At 38.3% G+C, this 17,102-nt stretch overlaps 1 protein-coding gene across 4 annotated transcripts in view; it reads right to left on the bottom strand.

The window, feature by feature from the left end:
- The window catches only part of NADK2 (NAD kinase 2, mitochondrial), a 49,252-nt gene that overhangs the window by 31,440 nt on the left and 710 nt on the right, over positions 1 to 17,102 (bottom strand). For 2 of the 4 annotated variants that reach the window (XM_045440212.1, XM_045440222.1), the window contains exons 2-4: positions 6,206 to 6,294; positions 5,245 to 5,333; positions 4,322 to 4,403 (exon numbers count right to left, since the gene is read on the bottom strand). In XM_045440212.1, coding sequence (XP_045296168.1) covers positions 4,322 to 4,403; positions 5,245 to 5,333; positions 6,206 to 6,294 — 260 coding nt within the window. Of the gene's footprint in view, positions 1 to 4,321; positions 4,404 to 5,244; positions 5,334 to 6,205; positions 6,295 to 8,173; positions 8,339 to 8,429; positions 8,907 to 17,102 lie in introns of those variants that run through there. The other 2 variants (XM_045440232.1, XM_045440242.1) reach the window with 2 other exon arrangements.

Raw genomic sequence — 17,102 nt, 5'->3', positions numbered from 1 at the left:
ACTATATGAAATGTGACCACTAAAGAATCTCTTAACGATATAAAAATATGCCATAAGAATTTCTAAAATATACATGCATCAACACTGAAAGCAGTCAAAAAAATATTTACTGAACCAATGATCTCAATAACTTATGCTCAAGAAATTTTTACTCAGCTAGGTTGGGGTCCTAGCCCTATTCCCTAAAAGCATTTAATTAATCATTCAGTTCAAAGGTTTACTGTCTATGGACTATGTATAATACTATAAAAGCAATAGAAAAATTAAAATACAAAGTCCTATGCTCAAGAAATGTATAGTCTAATGGAGGAGACAAACAACCAAGCAGAAAACAATATGAAAGGATAAGCATTCTCTACAGGGAATTATAGTCAGAGCCCACAAGATGCACCAGAGTCATGAATGAACAATTATACAACTACACAACTCAGTATGTGGTATAAGGGCATTCTGGACAAAAGCGCATATATAGACATGAAAAGAATATGGGCCTTTTGGAGAACTCTTTCACTTATTCTTTCAAATCCTACTGTCTTAAATATCAACAAAGCTCCTCACCAGAGGAAAAGCCTCCACCCACGGTGTCAGCAGATGCTCAGATCGAACATTTGCACTTAAGAACGGCCGTCAGAGTGGGCAGTAGAGGAACTGGTGAGGATGGTCAAAGGTACAAACTTCCACTTATAAGACCGTAAGTACTGGGGATGTAATGGACAACAGGATGACTATAGTTAACACTGCTGTATAGTATATCTGAAAGTTATTAAAAGAGTAGATCCTAAGAGTTCTCATCACAAAAAAAAAGCCCTTTTTTTTCATGTCTATATGAGATAAGTAAATTTACTGTAGCAATCATTTCACATTATGTATAAGTCATTATGCATTACACCTTAAATTTATGCAGTCTGCATGTCAATTATATCTCAACAAAACTGGGAGAAAAGATGCGATTCAAAAAAAAAAAGAAACAGCCTTAGGAAGAATCCTAGGCTGTTCCTAGAGGTGTTGTTTTTGTTGTTGTTTTGTTTTTTACTGAAGAGCATACAGTAAATGAGGATAGATTAAACTAAAAAGCAAATAAGCAACAGATGGTGAAAGATCATACTATTATACTAAGGAATTTGCAATGTATCCTAAAAGTCATGGGAAAGCCTAAAAGACTCTAATTTAGGAGTGGATACACTATTTGTACTTTGGAGTAACATGAAGACAAAGTGTAATGGATGGGTTGGAAAGAGCAAGACTGGGAGCTACTGTGGTAATTTAAACAACAAACTATAAACGCCTACACGGTGTTCATTACCAGTGACGATGGCAAGAGATGGACTCAAAGGTAAGATCCCAAGAACTCAGAATTAGATCCATAGACCAGTGTGGTAAGGTGGGGATGGGGTGGGGGTGGGGGGGTGGATGAGGGACAGGTGGTCACAGCTTTAGCACAGGTTATGACTCCATTCATCAAGTATGGTAGGGGAGGGCAAAGGAGATAGGTTCATTTGCAGGCATGTTACATTTTTTTTTTTTTTTTTTTTTTTTTTTTTTTTAAATAGGCTCCATACCCAATGTGAGGCTTAAACTCACGACTCTGAGAGTAAGACTCACATGGGGCACCTGGGTGGGTCAGTTGGTTAAGTATCTGACTCTTGATTTCAGCTCAGGTCATGATCACACCGTTCATGAGTTCGAGCCCCATGTCAGACTCCACACTGATGGTGCGGAGCCTGCTCAGGATTCTCTGTCTCCCTCTCTTTACCTTCCTCCTTCCCTCTCTTTCTGTCTCTCTCTCTCTCTCTAAGATAAACATTAAAAAAAAAAAAAAAAAGCCACATGCTCTACGGACTGAGCCAGCCAGGCGCTCAGACATGTTACATTTTTAATGCCAATGGATACATTCAAGTAGAGGGTAGAATGGCTCAAATAAGAGAAAAATAACAGGAGAAAAGGACAAAGAATAATCAGGAACCAGAAAACGTAGTGTCTTACATATCACAGCGAAGGAGACCAACTGTTCCAGTTTGCCTGGGACTGACAATTTTCCCAGGACATAGAACTTTTGGTGCTAAAACTAGAAAAGTCCTTGGCAAACCAGGATGAGTTGGTCACCCTAGCCAGAATAAAGAATTAGATTGTACTCTGAGTTAGATAAGGGAGCCACCATAAGATTTGGAGCAGAGGAGTCACTCTGGCTGCAGTGGGAAGAGAATATAAATACGGGTAAGAGTGGAAACAAGATCAATGTTAGATATAAATATTTTGGAGTCCACGATCTAAGTTCAACCAGAGATATTAATCAGCTATTCTGGAGACATTATAAAGAGTGAAAGAGAGGGGCGCCTGGGTGGCTCAGTCGGTTGAGTGTCCAAATTCAGTTCATGGTCTCGCAGTGAGTTTGAGCCCCAGGTCAGGCTCTGTGATGACAGCTCAGAGCCTGGAGCCTGCTTCAGATTCTGTGTCTCCTTCTCTCTCTGCCCCTCCCCCACTTGTACTCTGTCTCTATCAAAAATTAAAAAAAAAAAAAAAGGAGTGAGAGAAAGATGGCCCAGAGGGTAATATATAAAAACACCACTATTTAAGCAGTGACTAAAATATAACATCCTTCAAAAGACACAAAGTAGTAGCCATCAGGATAGGAAGAAGAGGCAGGGGGGGGAATGGCGGTCATAAGTGCCAAAGAAGTACAGATGCATTAAAGGAGAAGTCAGCACCAAAAATTTCCCAGAAATCAAGTTAGACAAGGACTAAAATGTCCAGTAAGTTCAATAACCAGGACATCACTAGTAAGACAAAAAGAATGTCAATGAACTGGTGGGAGCAAATCCAGAAAAGCTAGCAAAGGTTTAAAAACAACTGAAGTAAGTAAGTGGAGATACCAAGCTTGGGGGTAAAGAGGAAGAAAAAGAATAATAATCAAGAGAAAGGCACAGGGTAAAGAATTTATTAAATTTTCTTAAAAGATGACAGTCTTGAGCAAGGTTTTAGCCTAAGAGGAACCATGTGCAAAGGGAGAAAAGGAAAGAAAGGGAACAGAACAAAGTTTTTATTTTAAGCCAGGGAAAAGGTAAAGAAGTTCTTATCCAATGACTTCCATTTCCTCTATCAGGTAAAGGAGAAGGCTAATGCTGAAGGAGGAAGGGTAGGGAAAGCAGGGAATATATACAAGTTAAATAGCTTGAAGAAGCTACCACACAGAATGGGGAAGAGAGAGGACCTGAGCCACAGAAAATTTTGGGTCCAGTTCTAAGTGCTAGAAACTACAAATTGGAAGTAAGTTGGGGCGCAAACTAGGCCACGAAGCTTAAGTTTCTATTTTTTTACCCAGATGGCCTCAGAAGTGCTGATGGAGGAATAAAAAGGATGATCGACAGAGGTAGGATTGAGCAGAAAGACAATGGTACAAAATGTCTACGAAATTTGTCAAGCAAGTGAATGAAGTGAGGGAAAATTAATTGAAGAAAATAGAGGGGTTCAATGCACTGAAAACCAAAGGGCAGACTTAGCAGAATTGAGGGAATAAGACTGCTATTAAAGATAGGAGACTGCGGTCAGAGTGGAATTAAGATTTGCGAGATGGGGCAATTCTAGATGATCATCAAGTCCAGGTATGGTCATACTGTGGGTGGCTGGAATAGAATGATGCTAAATGTCAGTGAAGCTGAGGAAAGAAAAAAAGAAGTGATGACAGGGTTTGGTCTCTTCATTAAATTGATGAAGTCACCCAGAAAATCAGTGGAGATATAACCAGGAATGGAGATGAGAGACATAAGAAAGGTAGAAGATGGGACATTAACTCATCCCTCTTCAGCAATACTGAAGGACACCAATACTCACCTAGGTCAAGGGCTCAGGTCTATCCTGCCACAGATCCTACTCCCAGACTACCTGGGAAGTCAAATGTGAGGACCTGTCCATCCCATATCATAATTTTCTACCACCAATGGCAGCTAAAGATCTAGAGCTAGATCCTTGGAAACAACTTGTACTAAAGAAGAAAAATTGTACTAAAAGTAGAAATGAATTCTACGTGCCTGAATTTCATCTCTAAAATGTTTTTGGAACATGGTTCTAATATTCATGATAACCAGGAACAATGATGCTTTCACTTAAACATCATGCACCACATTAAACTCTCTGCAGCAACAGAGCACAGCAATGTGACTACGGTAGAGGAAATAAAGACCTTCCAAAATTTAAGATTTATCAGAAATAGATACTAAGCAGAACAAAGCATAACTGTATGTACAACACACACACACACACACACACACACACACACACACACACACACACACACAGCAAATAAAGAGAATGTGTTTTTCCTTACCGTTCTGGATCAGTGTTTACTCCAATAACTGGTTTAAGTCTGTCCAAGACTTTACTTGCCGCCAGAAGCATCGTGCCATCACCTACGTAACCAGATTTGTTACAAAACAAGTTTTTAACATCATTCTGAACACAAGTACTTCTATTTTAACAATCTCACTCCCACCCCATCCTGTTGACCACCAGAGGCCTCTCCACTGCCTTTCTACCCACCAGCCCTAACCCAGGATTTCTCAACAGTGGCAAGGCTGACATTTTAGGCCAGATAATTCTTTGTTGTGGGGGGCTGTCCTGTGCATAACAGGATGTTCAGCAGTATCCATGGCCTCTACATGCTAGATGCCCAGTAGTAGCCTCCAATTGGGAACTACTGCTCTAATCCTATCACTTCTATTAGCCAATTCTTTTTCTTTCTGTCATAACATCAATCCAAACTCATAAAATATTTTAATGAGAATATATCTAACAAAGTGTCCGGTGTAGATTTTTCTAACAAATGCTATCAATTTAAAGCTTTAGAAAGAATGTTCACTAAGTTAATAATAAAGCTCAGGAAAAAATAGGTATAAGTATATGAGAGTCACAGTGGGATGAAATTTATCTAATCCTGTTAAACTCTTAAATAATTTCAACTTTTTTTAAAGACTAGTATAACTAAACCAAAATACAGTTACAACTCATTCTTTGAATCATATTTGAAGTTAAATATACCTTTAATATACATGGAACCTCACAATAACATCATTCACTAAAAAAGCAAAATGTTACATATAGCAGATCTTTTTAAATCTTATCCTACAAATCTAAAAATGCATCTTGTGGTAGGATTCTGAAGCCTTCAATACAGCTAGACTACAGGGTATCTGGAAATGTATATTAAAGAGCATTTCTGTATTCCAATCTTTCCCTCTGTAAAACTATTACCTCCTGCAGCTATGACAGCATCTGCCCATCGAACAATTTCTTCATCATATTCTCTCCTCTTTACTAGGCGAACCTCAATTCCCTCATTCCTAAGATAAGAAAGTAAACGTTACATAAAATTTCCACTAATAATTTAAAGGATGTTTTCTGAGAGGCAAATTATTACAATGATGTAAAATAAACTTGTTTTATAAACAAATTTATGTTTAGCTTTGCAAGCTTAGCTTCATTTTAATTACAACAGCCAATTAACTATGGTAAGTCAAGATGCACAAGAGTAAACTGAAAGTTAATAATGATCCCAAATCTTTACATGCTTTAAAAACATCTTGTTACAGTCCCTGACAAATAGCAATATTGATAAATGAGAATTTCAATTCATTTTCTCTATTCCTGATGCTAAAATTCATTAATACAAAAATGTCCTAGAAGAGTCACATCTTGAGAGACTTTTAATTATAAAACAAAATAGTCATTACTTTAAATCCAAAATATTCATTCAGTTGTCAGACGCTGAAACAGTAACTAAAATACTTTCTACTTTGCATGTTCTCACACTGATTCTCTTATATAAACTTATTCACTGACTGCATTAACTGAATTAACTGAAGTTTCTATGATATTCAGACATTCAAATAATATTTTAATGAACACCCATATAATCTAGTATTGTTTAAAAAAACATTACATATACAGTTCAAGCATAACGTATACAGAATTGTCTCTGTGGAAAAGGCACTTCTCAGACCAAATATTAACTGAAAATCTGTGAAATTTTCAGAGTACAAAAATTTCCTTAGAAACACTATAATGTCAACTCCATTAACCACAATATAATTTTCTGAAAATTATTTTATAACGGAAATCTTTACTAAAAATCGCAGGATCATCTTCTAGTAAAAATAAAAATTAAAAGTCCTGAATACAAAAGCCCATCCAAGATCCAATCCCAATGACTCACCGTAAACTATCTAGAATATGCTCTACATTTTTGGTGTGAATATGATGCCGTTCAAGCAGTCCACTGTAGCTAGAGCCTTTCAATGCAAGCTATATCAAAATAAAACAAATTCTGTCTTATTACATGTCATATAGTACACAGTATAACATCTCTCTTTAAAAAACCCTATGTAAAAACCGAAAGATTTTTTTTTTGAAGGTATATTTGTAGGACTACAAGTTTAAACTGAACTAGAAAGCCTGACTTCAGAAAATTATAATTTGGTTTCAATACCAAATACAGCATTAAGTTTCCTGAATCACGTAGTTAACAAGATCTCAAAATTTGCCTATTTGGGGCACCTGAGTGGTTCAGTCGGTTGAGCGTCCGACTTCAACACAGGTCACGATCTCACAGTTTGTGAGTTCAAGCCCCGTATTGGGCTCTGTGCTGACAGCTCGGAGCCTGGAGCCTGCTTAGGATTCTGTGTCTCCCTCTCTCTCTGCCCCAACCCACTCGTGCTCTCTCTCTCTCAAAAATAAATAAGCATTAAAAAAATTTTTTTTGCTTACTTTACAACTAATTTTTTAAATGGATTTTTAACACATTGCATACGGCTACTCGAAGACCAAAGATAAACTAATCTTCTAATATTTTAGAAGGCAGTTAGATGACCTTTACTCCACTTGGATTTGCAGCTCTCTTCTGTTCAGATTTATGAACTCTATTTGGAATTTACCCCACACAATCCAAACAAAGGACTGGTTAGCTCACTGAAATTGGATAACATTTAGATATAAAGACATATGTCATTCAAGAATTATCTTTCCTAGTCCATTGGAGTGACATTTTATAATGTTACTACCATACCATTAATATTCTCCTTTTAAAGTATAGGTCTTCTAAATAAAATAAAAGTAAATAAAATGTTGAGAGAGAAGTTTAGAAATATCTTCAATGAACATCCATTTCATCAAGTAGGAAATTTGTCCAGTAGAGTGAATGCCAGAATTAAAAAGCATATTGCGGGGCGTCTGAGTGTCTCAGTCAGTTAAGCATCCGATGTCAGCTCAGGTCATGATCTCGTGGTTAGTGAGTTCAAGTCCCACGTCAGGGTCTGTGCCAACAGCTCGTGGCCTGGAGCCTGCTTCAGATTCTGTGTCTCCCCCTCTCTCTGCCCCTGCCCCACTCACACTCTATCTCTCTCAAAAATAAACATTAAATAATAAGCATTAAAAAAATAACAAACAAGCAAAAAGAGTTTCTCCTACAAAATTTCCAAAAGCGAACATCACTTCTGCCCAAGTAGCCTGAAAGTTAAAATACAACAAAGCATGAACGGAAAAATGGATTCTAAACCAACAAAAATTGGTCCACATTAAAGTTAGATGTGATAGGTTATTTCCTAAATGATCCAACTGCTTTTATTAAAGTATCATAGATATTTTTACTTGACCTAAACTGAGTTTATTACGAAATAAATTTTTAACTTATTTTACTAGTCAGCTGAATGTTACTACTTTCTACTCTCTGTAATAAGTCACAGGAAAGCTCAGTAAGGGAAGGAAATAGTCTTTTCAAATTTAACGCATAAGAAATACACAAACTTTTTGAGACAATGACCTGTTTGTTTGGTATGTAAACTCACTAGGCAGAATTGAAGCACTCTTAAAAAGAGTACCCACTTCACTAAATGGTACACTGTTAACTCAAAACTGCCTTACACTGATGAGAAACACCTAGTCAACAGCTAGAAAGTAAACTATTCCACTTAGCATGATCAGGCCTGGTACAGTGAACCCTAAATATTTCTCCAGCTATATTTGGCATTTTTCTTAGATCATTTCAGTTTCACTTAGCCTTCCTCCCAGGCACTCACCTTTACTTTCCCCATAATTCTCTTCCTACTTCTGCCTTCCTCTTTTTATCCTGTTTACCCATTCCCTCATACATTGGGATTGCTCAAGGTTCCATCTCTGACTTTCTTACCTGCTCCCACTTCGTGTTCTTGGAGTTACCTCCCTGCTGCAGGACTTGATGGCCCAAGTATACACTGGCAACTATGAAATATACACTGTTAGCTCACATCTTTCCTTTAAGCTTTCGGCTCAAATTTTCAACGTGAGCATTTATACTCCCCCATTGGTAGATCAGGTACCTTTCCCCACAACCATCTAAATCTGATTACACATTCCTCCTTCAAATTTGCTCTTCTCAGTCCCGTATGCCAGTTAATAATACTTACATTTATATAAGCAACAGAATAAACGCAGGCGTCACCTTTAATTCTTCCCTCACACTCAATCTCCACAGTCAGTCAGTGGTGAAGAACAACAATCGTACCTGTAAACTGTCTGTCCAATCTGTCCACAGTCATGCTGCCACTGCTTGAGTTCTGGGCAACATCAGCTCTTATCTGGTGTCACGCAATAGCCTGCCTCCAGAATTTCTAACTGCTTCCTTTAAATGTCTTTATTTCCCAGTCCTCCAACCTAACCACCACTACCAGAAGCCTGCTTTCATACTAGGCCCAGAAGGCTAACGTCTCAGAAAAACTGACCCTCCACTCCTCTTGTGGGGAAAGAGAACAGGACTGACAGTTGTTTTCTATTGCTAAAAAACACTGAAAATGACGAGGGCATAAAGCAAACTCCTGCACATGACATTTAATACCCTGATAAGGTCCAGCCTACCTATTCCCCTTCTATATACTCACTCTTGAACAATGATTTTCAAACTGCCCTTAAAATGGCTGTCACATCAATTTATTGATCACAAGCAGCACTGGTATTAAGAATAAACTCTACTACATGCAACTGCTCAGTTGTTTCATATTACCTTTTATTTCAAATACGAGTGTATGTACTTAGTGAGTCATATGTAAAATTTTTCCAACTGTAGATTACAGTCAGAAATATCTCAGTTCTTTTGGCTGGCAAAGATTAACTTCTCCACTGTCTCATTAGTACTGTTCTCTATCCTTGACATATAAATTCTTCCTTATTCTTTAACATTTAATTAAAATACCCTAAACTTAAAGGATCTCATTTCACTCTCATCATATTGGCAAAAATGATAAAGTCCACCAAGTGCTAATGAGAACATGGGGTATCAGGGAGATGTTCAGTGCTTATGGAAATATTATTTGTACTTCTAATTGCATTTTTTAATAGAAAAAACTAGAAACAACCTCATTATCCAAACAATGTAATACTTGACAGCACTTAAAATGAATTAACATATATCAAAATAGAGAAGTTTCAAAACCAATAGTGAATAAGAAAAGCAAATTTCTAAAGAACAGGTATACAATTTAAAGAATATATTATTGATGTAACTTTAAGACACACAATACACTTTTTATGGGCATGGTCACATTAATAAATGTATAACATATGCATGAAAAAGATATATATGTGTATATATATATTTATTTAACAACTTCAGGCTAGTGGTTACCTCTAGGGACACAGGGAGGAAAAAAGTTGGAATGATAAGGCTTTAGTTATAACATTCCCTTTAAAAATATCTCTGGCATTGGGGCACCTGGGTGGCTCAGTTGGTTAAATGTCCGACTTCGGCTCAGGTCATGTTCTCATGGCTTGTGGGTTCGAGCCCTTTGTTGGGCTCTTTGCTGACAGCTCAGAGCCTGGGGCCCGCTCTGGATTCTGTGTCTCCCCTTCTCTCTGCCCCTCGCCTGCTCACACTCTGTTTCTCTCTATCAAAAATAAACAAATATTTAAAAAAAAATTTTTTGTAAGTATCTCAAGCAAATGTGGCAAAATATTAGTATCTGTTACGTCTCAGTAGCTGGATATACAGGAGTCTATTTTGAAAGTTTTCTATGTGGTAAAAACATTTCATAACGGAAAGTCTAAACTTTAAAAAGATCACTAGCAAGTCTACTTAAAAGTTGAAAAAATGCAAAGGTCATCTTTTTCTCTTTCATTCTTACCCTTCCCAAATTACTCCCTCCCTTCTCTGTATTCCCGTGGACCACTTACAGTTATAACACAATTTAAAATATTTTCTCCATACATTTGGGAACCCTTTTATTCACCTGTGGTTCCCCAGAACCTAGCAAGTGCTCAATGAACGGGTGACACTTTAAACAAATTAACCAACAAACTTCATGAATGTTGGCAATAGTGACACTGTAAGCAAGTTTTATTTTTAAACATATTTTTAGATCTTATTTTTAAAGGCCATAATTTTTATAATTATTTTCTCCACTACAAAAATACTTTTTTTTTTTTTTTTTTGAGAGAGAGAGTACAACAGGGGACAAGGGCAGAGGGAGAGAGCGAGAATCTTAAGCAGGTTCCACACTCAGCACAGAACCCAACACGGAACTCGATCCCACAACCCTGGAATCATGACCTGAGCCAAAATAAAGAGTTGGACACTCAGCCGACTGAGCCACCCAGGCGCCCCACAAAAATACTTCTTAGAAGAAAGTAAACAATTGAAAACTATCACTTCCTCCAAGAAATGGGCTTAAAAAAAAAAAATGAGCAAAAGTTAAATTCAATAAGTCTTCAGTTACTTTAACCATCTGTTTTACAAAGGAACCTATTTTGAAGTGACCAAATCAGTACCATTTTAGGTAAAAAATTTAATAAATAATGGTGACATTTACATAATGATCATTATTGTGGCTAAAAATCCTAATTATGCTGCTTTAAATTATGTAAATTATCAGTCAATTTGCTCTTCCTAAAAATCATGTAAACAAGGAAAAACAGACATTATACCTATTTCAAAGTCAAAGAGGCTGATAAATAGAAAGAGGTTAGGTTACTTGATCCAGTTTACAAAGCTAATAGATTGGTGCCAGTATCCAAACTCAGATCTCCTGCCTTTTTTTTTTTTTTTTTTATGTTTGTTTATTTTTGAGAGGCAGAGAAAGAGAGAGAGCAAAAGCAAGGGAGGTGCAGAGAGAGAGGGAGACACAGAATCCAAAGCAGGCTCCAGGCTCCGAGCTGTCAGCTCAGAGCCCGACGTGGGGCTCGAACTCACAGACTGTGAGATCATGACCTGAACTGAAGTCAGACGCCTAACCGACTGAGCCACCCAGACGCCCCTTCAGATCCAAGACTGAGCCACCCAAGGCGCCCCTGCTCTTAATCCAAGACTTGTCCACTAGAGACTCCCGACAACCCTACATTAGCTATAGATTTCACTCCTTCTTGGGAAATGTAAATGCTCATTAGGGCACTAAGCCTCATTTTAATGATTAAGTTACACAGGCCAAGAACTATTCTGTTCCTATGTCCTAATTCTACCAACTTTCAGTTAGGAAGAAGAAATCCAATTGACTAACCTCTCCTTGAATGCAAATGTCTTATGGAGGTTGGTCTAATCTCCTGCACAATCCACATCATATATAATGAACTTTCCTAAGGTATGAAATAACCGGCACATTTGGTGATATTTTGAAATACACCTATTACGTATTGCAAAGATCAGTGATAGCGAAAAATAAAGTTAACTTACACCTTACTAGCTAAGAAGATACTAATGTGCATTGATAAACACTTTTTTACTCAAAACTTAATTAAAAACACAGGAAAAGGGATCACAGTAAGAAATTATGTTGTTTACAGTCTCATGGCTGGCCACATATTTGTAGTTTTGAAAACCTCCCCTAGGTAATCCTGATAAGAAAAGCCTGAAAATCAGGGCTCTAAAGCACACTGGTCAATGATTACGTTAGTGGTGGAATTTCAGCTACTGTAATATTCAACCCTTTTACATCTTTCTGGGTCTCCCATTTAATGACAAATATTTACGGGAAGGAGTGTACTGTAAGTCTCTATTTTCCAAGTTGTATCGCACAAAATTTGACACATTTTTCTGTCCCCCTCCCACGGTCAAATAAAAATCCTGTTTTGTTTAGGCTCATGTTTCTTTAACACATGAAGCCTCTTCCAGGAAACTCATGTTGGTAACCTCTATCTTAAGATTTCAGCAGCTAACGTCTTTCGGAAGAATGATAGCTGGAAATACTGCTCTGGACTGGAAGCCTCCAAGAGAAAAGAACTAAAAATAACTTTTAAAAAGACAAACGTTTTACTACCTTTTTTGGTGGGGATGGGAAGGTGGAGAGGATGATGAATAAGATGCAGTCTTTGCCCTGAAGTCTAGAGAAGAAAATAATCAGATTATACTCAAAGGTGGAAAGCTCAAATGTGTAAGTATTGGGAAGATACAGTGAAGAGTACCTAACACAACTTTGGTGGCCAAAGAGGGGCACAGCAAGGTTACAAAGGAAGGCTTCCTATGACAGTAACATCTGGAGCTTGACCTCAAAGGAATTTGGTTAGAGGAAAGAGAAGTATTCACACTAAAAGAGGCTGCAGAGGAAAAGACACTAACAGATACAAATCAAACCACCCTGAAATACCATTTTTTCACCTCCCAGCTTGGTAAAACTCCAAAATGTGATAAACTTCTTGTGGAATAACAGTAACTTTCATCCATTGCTGGGGAAGGTATACATTGGTACAGCCTTGAAGGGAAGAAATTTAGCAATACCCATTAAAATTTCAAATGTACATGCCTTTTGACTCAGCAATCCCACTTTTAGGTATTTATCTTAGAGCCTGGTTCACACATACATAAATTAACACACACGTTACTCACTATAGAATGTATTTTAATGTTAATTTTGGTGGGGGGGGGGGGGTAGGGAGAGACAGTGTGCATGCATGCAAGCGGGGGAGGGGTAGAGACATGGGGGGGGGGGGTGGACAGAAGATCCAAAGTGGGCTCTGCACTGACAGCAGCGAGACCAATGTGGGGCTCAAACTCACAAATCTGAGATCATGACCTGAGCCAAAATCAGAAGCTTAACAGAATGAGCCCCCCAGGCACCCCCATTACAGAATGTATTTTAATAAATTAAGACATGAACACAATGGACTCCTACACATACTATTTTAAAGAAAGAACAAGGTTCAGAATAGCTTAAATAGTATGTTATCACTAAGTAAAAAGGGGTGGGACAAATAAAAATAATATTTCATTGTGTTGCTTTGTATGTATGGATTATTTCTGGAAGGAAACACAAGGAACTGATAACACTGGCTACTTCCAGGGACAAAAACACAGTGCCCAGTAACAAGAATAAGAGACTTTTCATTGTATAGCCTTCTGTATCTTTTACATTTTGAACATTTTAATGCACTAATCCATAAATACATAAAATTAAATCAGCACAGCACCTAATGAAAATTAAAACAGTTTGAAATTAGTGGAAAATGAAGTTCGAGACAAAAACTGATTAGAAATAAAGCTCAAAAGGCATACAGGAGCCAGTTCATGAAGGGCCTTGTTTGGCATACTAAGTAAGGATCATGAAGGTTCCCATAGAGCAGTGTTTCTCAAAGTGTGACCTGGGGACCACCTGCAAACCTGGAGAGCTTATTAAAACTGAAGTCCCCTGGACAGAGCCAACAACGTTAAGGGTGTGTGGTTGATAAAGGCAGAGTCTGGAGTCTCCACAAACTGAATCAGAATCTTGGGGTGCAAAGGTTCAGGCATCTGCATTTTAACAAACTTCCTAGGTGACTCTACAGGTTATGGGGAGCTTTTGAGTAGTTCTAAGCAGAGGAGTAAACTGGGCAGATGTTCACTTTAGATAGACCACTCTGGTGTCTGTATCTGAAAGATTTGAGAGGAGTGAGACTCTGTTAGAAAGCCCTGGAGGTACTCCAGATCATGTTCTTTAATTTGATAAATATTCATATACACTACATTCATTGCACACCAATGTGGCAAAAGTATTACCTGCCCAAGAACCACAACCTAAGCTACACCATCACTGCAGGAAACACTGTTAAGGGAAACAAAATCCAAGGTGCTAGGATCTCCCAAATATGTTAGGAAGGTAATAACTATGAATAATTTAATCCAGTAATAAAGGGACTGCTAAATGAAATTATTCCATCCCATTATAAAGATTAAAAAACAACAACAACAACTAGGAGTGCCTGCAGGGGTGGCTAGGTTGGTTAAGTGACTCTTGGTTCCAGCTCAAGTCATGATCTCACAGTTCCTGGAGAGCAGAGCCTGCTTGAGATGCTCTCTTTGCTTCTCTCTCTGCCCCTCCTCTGCTTATGCATGCACACACACGCATCCATACACGCACCCAAACTTTAAATAAATAAATAAATAAATAAATAAATAAATAAGGCAACCATTAAAGGGAGTTGCGGTGGAGGGAGAGAAGGGTGGAAATTGTTCATGTCTCATTTAGTATATATTAAAATAGTTTTCAATAAAACCTTCTCTTTGGCCAATAAGGCATGTTTACAATGGCAAAACCCTTTCCAATCATCTTTGATTCATCTAAAGATCTAATTTGTTGAGTGTCATGGACCCTATAAATAAAAGTTCCACATCTGCCAACAGCTATATCTCTTATGATGTAAGTAAATTGGAATAATAGTTTAATTATCCCTTGCAAGGTAATGAGCCAGCAGAGGTAAAATCCTACACCAGAAATTCACAGGAAACATCACTGCACGAATTAAAAATAAACCAATGCCACCAATAAAAGTGAAAGACCAAGCTTCAAAGATTTAACCCTATTTTGTACATGCTTTATCAACTAAGAAGTATTTCCTCTGCTTAAGTAACCCATGAGGCTTTGGGGTATAAGATTATACTGGCACTCCATCCTTCATCTTCTATTTGCATTTTAACAACCTAACAGAGACCTATTCTGCAACAAAACCACCACCTCCACAACAAAAGAGAACCCTCTGGTATAAAACTTCAGGTTACCAGGACACTATAGACACCAGAGGTAAGGTGCCAGAGACTAAAGTAAGCACATGGCCACTTTCTTTTGTACTCAATTCACATTATTCATATATCTTAGTATCTTTTACCCCAGCAAAACAGCAAACATTAGCCAGCTTATCAGTCCTACTACAGAGTCCCATTTTAGAAAAACTTTACACAGCCCCATATTTGGCCTCAACTCCATCTACTGCTATTCCATTCTGAATACTGGCTTTAATGTAAATGGTAAACTCAAATCAGTAAGGAACTAATCCAACATAATGTAACTGAAATGACAACAACGACTATTTCACTGCCTTGAGATTACAAAATCATGTGTTCTATAGTACAGAAGTTTTAACGCTAAGTTTTCTTCTCCCAAACAGCATTACCTAGCAATAGACAAATATTTACCTATTAGAGATTTCTCTTTAGATACCCATAGTGGGTACACTATGTAGTTCAATTTCTAAAGACTTACTGATCTGCCTACATTTAAAATGTTTTGATTAGTGGCAATCTAATTCAGAGGTCCCAGAATTAATCTAATTCAGAGGACACTCATCTTCTTGAGGCCTTGAAAAATCATCCAGAGTTTCAAAATGCCAGCACGAAAAAGAGCCTGCAGAGGCTATCTAGTCCAGCCTACTGTTTCATATACTGAACTAGGTGAAAGCACTTTTAAAACCTGACAGTACTACAAAAAGGTATCATTTTCATGCATGAGGCCCAGAGAAGTTAAAAAGACTGATAGGAAGTTAACCACACAAACTGGGCCTAGAACCCCAAGCTCCTAACTCCCAATCCCACACTCCAAACATGCCAATGGAGTGTACTACTTTAAACTGCTGCGAGGGGCTTTGATAAAATAGTATAGAAAACATTTTTATACATATGTTTGACAATTTCTAAAAAGTAGATCTTGCAAAACTGGGAGTACAATCCAAGGGACACACCTCTTTCCAGAACAGAAACAATGTGCTTGCCTCTGACATTATTCCCTGCCTCATCCCCAACTTCACTCCCTGACAAAACGTAACTACTCCAACTTCCTACTCAAATTAACTGATTTACTTTTTAAAATGATACAACTGTCTTCTATAAATCGCTACATCTTCAAACACTAAATGAGAGGAAACACACCTGCACCTAGCACCTCCATTAAAGGAAAATAGGGACCCTGCTCAATTAACTCATTGAAGAATCAAGAAGTTTAATGCTGAAAACAGACTCCATACTTAAGCAGTGAGGATTTACAATTTCATTTTGATACCTCTGCAAAATATTATGAAAAAATCTGAAGATTACAAACCATACCAGAAGTTTAAAACAAGCTGTCCACTCTTACACAGAATTCTACAAGATTATGGTTATAAGCATGTATAACTCCAGAGCCTTTGGGGCCACAGTATCAACAATTAGAGTTTCCATATTGTTCATGGTAGCATCTTCACTCCCCTTTTCCTAGAGTTGGTGGATCGGGAGCATGGGTTCAGAAGTTTCAAAAGGAGAGGGAAGAGAGAAGATATTCAGGGCTTTTTCTTGGATGGATTTATATACTTCTGCAAACATGTTACTATCTGTACCAAATACAGTCTCTTGTGGAGATACTATATTATAGACGTAGGCTCTTTATTTCATAATTGCCAGGTTCACCTGCCTTCTGTCCTGCTTTTCTACTTAATAACACAAAGTCAAATTTTCTCCCTTGCTAACCTCTGAACTCAAAACACGTGTGCTTTTAAAACAAGCTGCTAGAACCTTGTCTGACGACCACGTTCCATCACGGAAAAGGCTCGCCCAGACCGGCTTTCTGGAGTATCCCAGGCCTAGCAGTCCTGCAGAGTAAAAGGGGGTGTGTCCGCGGTACCTTCGTCCTCTCTCCCACTTCCCGCAGCGGCGCCCGGGGTGGGGGGGGGGGGGGCCTTTTTCTCGGGGAGGCTTGGGGAGCGGTTTCCAGGGCGTCCAGACCTCAGCCACTGGCCCACCTTTCTCGGGGCTGTTGTTGCTAATCCCCAAAGGGAGAATAGGGAGTGGGGCTAGCGAGGGCGTAAATGAATCCCCAAACCCTTCCCACTGGGAGCCCCTGACCCCCCAAGTCTTCCTCCCCGTCTTGGGGGGGGGGTCT

Source organism: Leopardus geoffroyi, chromosome A1, assembly GCF_018350155.1.
Source record: "Leopardus geoffroyi isolate Oge1 chromosome A1, O.geoffroyi_Oge1_pat1.0, whole genome shotgun sequence".
In the NCBI taxonomy this organism is placed as follows: domain Eukaryota; kingdom Metazoa; phylum Chordata; class Mammalia; order Carnivora; family Felidae; genus Leopardus; species Leopardus geoffroyi.
The sequence above is the reverse complement of the archived record's forward strand: the minus strand, read 5'-3'. Positions and strand labels throughout refer to the sequence as shown.